Source organism: Brienomyrus brachyistius, chromosome 12 (assembly GCF_023856365.1).
Source record: "Brienomyrus brachyistius isolate T26 chromosome 12, BBRACH_0.4, whole genome shotgun sequence".
In the NCBI taxonomy this organism is placed as follows: Eukaryota; Metazoa; Chordata; class Actinopteri; order Osteoglossiformes; family Mormyridae; genus Brienomyrus; species Brienomyrus brachyistius.
In genome coordinates, this window is record NC_064544.1 from 27108932 (window position 1) to 27115324 (window position 6393).

Consider the following 6393-nt stretch of genomic DNA (forward strand, 5'->3'; position numbering starts at 1 on the left):
CTCCGCTACGGCGGTAAGGGCATATGCCATTCAGCTGAACTCTGCACTCACCCAAGTGGTGTCAAGTACCAGGAATTACTCATCCCAATATGGGGAGGAAGTATTCTGTTATCAGACACAGGTTTCTCAAAACGATGACATGTCCAGGCACCTTGATACCATTAAACTGATTTGATTTGTTAGCAAATTTAAGGTGTACAGTTGCATGTAATAACCAGGACGGAAGGAGAAGCGGCTCTCAGCCATAACAGCGTAGCTTGGCGACTCGGTGTCTGTTTAATGGCCGCTATACAGAAGATGGGCTGTTAAGAATAAACTACGGTGGCCTGATACAGCACATGAAGGAAGAGGGAAGCCGGCAATGCAAACGACTAGGAAGGCGTCGCCCTCAGGCTGGTTTGGTGGGGGGGTGGTTACCCGTTAAAGGCGTCGACACACTCATACTGGCAGTAGCAGAGCTGATCACCCCTATAGGCGACATAGGCGACCACGTAAGGCGCTATCTTCTGAGGGGATGCCAACCTAGCGGAGAGTCAGCACCACACCCTAAAGCAGGGGTCTCGAACTCCGGTCCTGGAGAGCTACCAGGTAAATACCGGGAACAGGTGAGGCTCATCAGAACCCAAGTCGGACAGAAAACCTACTGGATAGTAGCTCTCCAGGACTGGAGTTGGAGACCCCTGCCCTAAAGTATGAAGAGGAGGCACTACATGGGCTTCAACCGGCACTGGGCTGTAGTTGGCCGGTCAGAAACATACGTTGATACAAGATGAGAGACTCACTCTACAGAGAAAGACCGGAAGGTCGTCCCACCCTGTCCACGTCGTTTTGAACTCTGCCCCCCGTCCTGTTGTGTTCACAGCTTCCAACTCTTTTCTCAGGGACAAGCACTAATATCCAAAGACGGGAAGAGAGGCAGCACCAAAACTAAGGCCTGGGAGCCCATTAGCCAAGTCTGGCAACCTAATGCAGGGCAGCGTGGCGCCCTCCAGTGGCCAGCTGGTATGTGTCATATTAGCATATCCCATCATCCTGCTGTCCACAATGCATCTGCCTGAAGGCACTCCCACTTAAGACACTCAACTTCTCACTTTCAGCACACTGTTCCCAGTCCTCACTTGAGAGAAATGACTGGAAACAGCGAGGCGTCAGGCCCTGGATCCGCAGGCAGATCAATCGGAATATCCATCCATCCATTTTCCAAACCGCTTATCCTATTGGGTCGCGGGGGGTCCGGAGCCTATCCCGGAAGCAATGGGCACGAGGCAGGGAACAACCCAGGATGGGGGGCCAGCCCATCGCAGGGCACACTCACACACCATGCACTCACACATGCACACCTATGGGCAATTTAGCAACTCCAATTAGCCTCAGCATGTTTTTGGACTACGGGGGGAAACCGGAGTACCCGGAGGAAACCCCACGACGACACGGGGAGAACATGCAAACTCCGCACACATGTGACCCAGGCGGAGACTCGAACCCGGGTCCCAGAGGTGTGAGGCGACAGTGCTAACCACTGCACCACCATGCCGCCCCCAATCGGAATATATTCAGAACAAAAATGGACAGAGAGGTAAAGCTGAGAATAAAACACAAAGGACATGCCCAACTTTCCCACAGAGCTTTCAGACGCATGGAATTTGGCCTCGGATTAGGTATGGGATGATGGGTAAGCGATAGCAGGAACGCAACAAGCTAACAGGGCAGGGTCTCCGCTTCACGACTGACCCAGGGTGGGGCCAAGGACAGATGTTCCGGGGGGGGCCACATGCTGTTAGCGTCCTGCTAACAGGCTTGGGGGAGATTAACATGCCCTGTATTTGGGTGATAATCCACTGCATGGGAATAATAACCCCTGATTGCATGTGGTCTCGGCCCATTCAGAAATGCTCCAATATTTCTTCCACTGGCCAGATCGGCTGGGGGTGAATTGCTCTCTTCTTCATTATAAGGGGCAGGCAAGTACTCTGCCTCCCACAGAGCCACAATCATGCATGAGGACTTGTTTCATGGCCACTCAGCTCCCAAATTCCCCCACCCTCTTAACTCCAGCCATGGCAGCCGTCACCAAAAGCCAGCGACCTGCAGTCTTTTGTTTTTAAAACATCCACATTGAACTGGCTTCTTTGAGAGGTTTCATCTCCCATCTTCCCTCAATCAGCATCACAAACTGACTGCAGTTAATTCTATTACTTTAAAATAAACATCTCTGTATTTAAAAGGGTCAGTAAGAAAAAGAAGAAATGATGGAATGCACAATGTTGGAAAAAAAAATCAAATATTCCAGTGTGATTTTTGGGGGGATACATTAAAAAAGGAGTTGAGAAACTACCCAAAAAAAAAATCCAAATTGTACTTTACGATCATAAAAAGTAACAACCGTTAAAAATGAAAATCTTGCTCAGTTTCGGTTCCTAACATTAACAGATAAAATCAGTGAGACTAAAAATGTTTTAACCACATTTACTGATGATTTCTGTTTGGCAAATCTTATCGCGGGAACCTCGCAGCTCGGGGAATTTTATCAGCAAGATTTTCGAAATACCAGAATAGTGTTGCTTTTGAAAATAGAGTCAAAATATTGGTAAATGTGGTGTAATAACGAGACAGTATGAAAAAGTTACATGCTGTCCAAGCCTAATCTCAACCCAGGTGACTATTGCGGTCCTTGCGATGTGATGCCGATATCGAGTCGTACATCATACCAGCCTAGAAGCAACTCAAATATAGTTCGCCTGGAAATGAACAGAATTCCCCTACGTCACAGCATAAATATAGCAACGCAAAGGCCACAAAAACCATGCAGGAGGTCGAACTTGATTACAGAGGTGAGGTAAGGAGTCCATGACTGAACAGTGAACAGTGAAAAATAACATTCAGATAAAAAAATATGTAAATGTGGGGGGAGGGGGTCCAGACTGGTACGCATGGCGTTGTCGTTAATCCCCTCATCAATCTGTATAGCCCAGAGCAACAAGGCATTGAGGAGGATACAGAAGACAGCAGGACCCCACCATTAACTCCAGGCTCCTCTAAGCTATACATACACACACACACACAGACAATATAAAACATCAATATGTAATTTGTGATTTATAAGTGAGCACGCCCAAATGAGAAAGCAGCAGAAGTAAAACAGGTATGGGGGTGACTCCTGATGGAAGGAGAAAGAGAGAAGCATTCATGGAGACTGAATTGAAAAACAGAAAATGATTCAAATGAAAACCATTACTGCAGTCAGAAGGCGAGGGAGACGTGCATGGGAGTATGTCAGGAGATACGTCATGGGGATCCTCATTGGTTAGTGCAACCCATTGGCCTGTGCTGACCTCAGCAAGTTCGGTGCACTGAGGAAGTCTGGATTACATTCACACTATGCTTCTTCATTTTTGATTTATCTGAATCAAACCGCTCCATCCATACTTACAGATCAGTTTTCCTCTACATCATCTCCAGCTCGTCACCCTGTTGTTTCAGCATGACGGTAATCCAGATCTTCTCGAATGCTTACATCTATCCCACAATTTGAGTAGAACAAGAAAAGTATCCTCCTGGCTTCATTACCCGCTCCATGGACTTTCATTACCGTCATACTTAAACTTCCAGCGAATCAAAGAAAGCCAAACATCACACCACAGAGCTATTTTAGCAATTCTTACAAATTTTTACATGATTTAACTTGAAATTATCCATCTCTTATTGGACATCCTTACCAAATAATTTCTGTCTGCATCGTCACAAGCCTAGCTAAAATACTACCCAGATAAAAATTAAATCAAGCTAATTTGATTCCTATTCAGGAAAGAACTTAAGTTCAGCTACAATAAGATCAAAAGCGTACAAAAAAGTGCAATACAGTACAACACATGTGTACATTGATTCGGAAGCCAGTGATGTTTTTTGTGCATGCTATGCAATAACATAGCGAGGTAACAAAGCATCCCCGAACTGTCATTGTCTTCGGTTCACACACTCACATAAACACAAATAGGATGTAAAAATGCATAGACTTAGGCTGGATCTTTACTTTACAGTACCAAGATCATATAGAAGACAGTGGCTTTACTGTCAAAGGGCCAGGATTATTTAGCCATTTAGCGGCAAGTTCTTCTTTGAGTGAGTTTCTTTGTCTAAAGGGGTAGTTTAAAAGACACATGCCACACAATACAGTGAGGAAACCTGAGTTTATCCAACGTGCCTCCCAGTGCGCAGAGAGAAATGAACATGCATGTTCTTTTATTTGGATATCAATGAAATATAACACAAAGCAAATCTGCAATTCACACAGACCTATAGGAAATTCATATCTTATTCTAAGCAAATAAGTTTTTCATAAGACTATCCTGTATTCAAATAAGACAGTTATGGTAGGTAGAGTTATAACCCATCTTGTATTCAGGGTGGCTGAGATTGCTGTGCATGTCTGCAATGACGGTGTCCATAATCCAAAAATTGTCACACACTTCACTTTTTATTCACAGCACGCCAGCTGACCATTTCAAAACAAAGCTTAATGGCTTTATCTACTAAACAGCGTTAAATTAACAGGCATTTTAATTATTGATGCTTAAAACGATTAGCAGCACCCTGCTGGGGTAGAGCATTTAACTCGGCTTTGCGTATAAGGGAAACCGTGAAACATACTGTACTTTCATTTATAATATCCACCAATAAAACAAAAATCAGACCAAAGCCAAGCCGTTTTCCTGGCATGGCAAAACAAAGACGCCCAATTTAGTCTTTATAAAGTGCTGTTTTTTTAAGCTGTCAAAGTGACATTATTAACACGGCCACTTGCCGAAAACTACAGCGAATTTTGGATTCAATAGTCCCGATGACATGAGTCGCACAAATAAAACATAAAAAAGAAAAATCCCGACAGTTCATTACGGCCGATGCCCTTTGTTACTCTGACAGATCGGCGTGTGTTTCCACTCATTAAACCTCAGTGTAGCAGCAATGCAGACGCACAAAGGAGCAACTTTATGTTCATGACCACTGCGCGTTAAATAAGGTGGGAGGCATCGCAATAACACATGCACGATATCTCAAAAGGAGCAGAACGAAATCGAACGTCAAACTTACCTTGGGCTTGTAAAGCCACTTTCGGAACCTGTTCATCATTAGCTTGGCTCGCCCCTCCTCCCTCCAGCGACTGCCGTTCTTATCCTTTAATTCAACTTCAGGTATTCGATCTGTCGTGGGATTCTGGGTGTCGAAGGGTGCTGGAGATTTAATCCGGGAGATGAACAGACAGTAGACCCGTAATGAAAGCGGAGTTCCTCCAGTCCGATGCTCGCTCGCTTGCGACCTGGTTTATGATTTCATGATTTCGGCGGCTGCTTTATGTCTGCATCCTGTCTGCCTCTCAGATAAAACTGCCGAATGTTTTCCTGGTTTGTGCAAGCCCGTCTTGACGACACTCTATCGGCAAATACAGACAAGCCCACCCGTTCTCCGTACCTGCGTAGAAATAAGGCAGGAGCGGCAATGTGCCGATTCCATTAAAGAGGACTGGCAGCTCGGTCGGCCAATCATATAACCGTGCAGTGTTCAAGCGCTTACCACGCTCCTTTTAATAAACATAATTATGCATATTATCATCAGCTTCGTAAAAACAATAACATCACCCTCTGTGATGCACCTAGGCGTTATATGTCAGGATGTACTTCCAAACCCAATAGACCATTTGGCATTAGAAGATGCCACAAGGTGGCTTGGACAGCTTTCGGAGACGTAATTGCGCAGTAGAAGCCAATCAGAGTTTGCACATTAAGTCACGTGCTTATAAACACCCAATCGTAGATGAGCATCTCCCCGTTATAGCGTCGTCTGAGGCTCGAGCTTCAGAGGCGTGTCTCGGTAAACGTCATGGTGTCAAACATTGAAAGCACGTGAAGGGAGTGAACTGCTGAAATGACAAGACTCTGCGTGTTTGTCGGATGAAAGGTCTTTCATTTCAATATATTGCAGGATTGATAGATTTTAATTACACGCTGAATAACGCAAGTATAAAAACGCAATTTTTATGCAGTCCAATTACAGTTACAAATTACATTATAGGTGGAGTGGTGGCTGTGAGGCTAAGGATTGGTGCCACCAATGGGACGGTTGCTGGTTCAAATACTGCGGATGCCAGCAGAGATTCTACTCTGTTGGGCCCTTTAGCAAGGCCCTTAACCTGCAATTGCTTTGTCCTGGGTATGATGTTAATCTACATCCAGCCTTGCAAGCAGCTCCTCAAACAAACAGGAAAAATTTGAAGGTTGGTGGAAAGGATTGACACTCCAGCTACCAGAAAAAAACTCATATTGTTCTATTCCATTGGAACATGTGTGGTGCTCAGGTATCGCATGGCTGCCCTCTGGTTCTCATCCCCAAAGTGATTCA

General features: G+C 45.1%; 1 protein-coding gene across 4 annotated transcripts in view; it reads right to left on the reverse strand.

The window, feature by feature from the left end:
- The window catches only part of LOC125705347 (lateral signaling target protein 2 homolog), a 54051-nt gene extending 48319 nt beyond the window's left edge, over nucleotides 1-5732 (reverse strand). For 3 of the 4 annotated variants that reach the window (XM_048971875.1, XM_048971874.1, XM_048971872.1), the window contains exon 1: nucleotides 5089-5731. In XM_048971875.1, coding sequence (XP_048827832.1) covers nucleotides 5089-5127 — 39 coding nt within the window. In that variant the 5' untranslated portion in view covers nucleotides 5128-5731. Of the gene's footprint in view, nucleotides 1-5088 lie in introns of all 4 variants that reach the window. The other variant, XM_048971873.1, reaches the window with a different exon arrangement.
- Nucleotides 5733-6393: the final 661 nt, after the last annotated feature.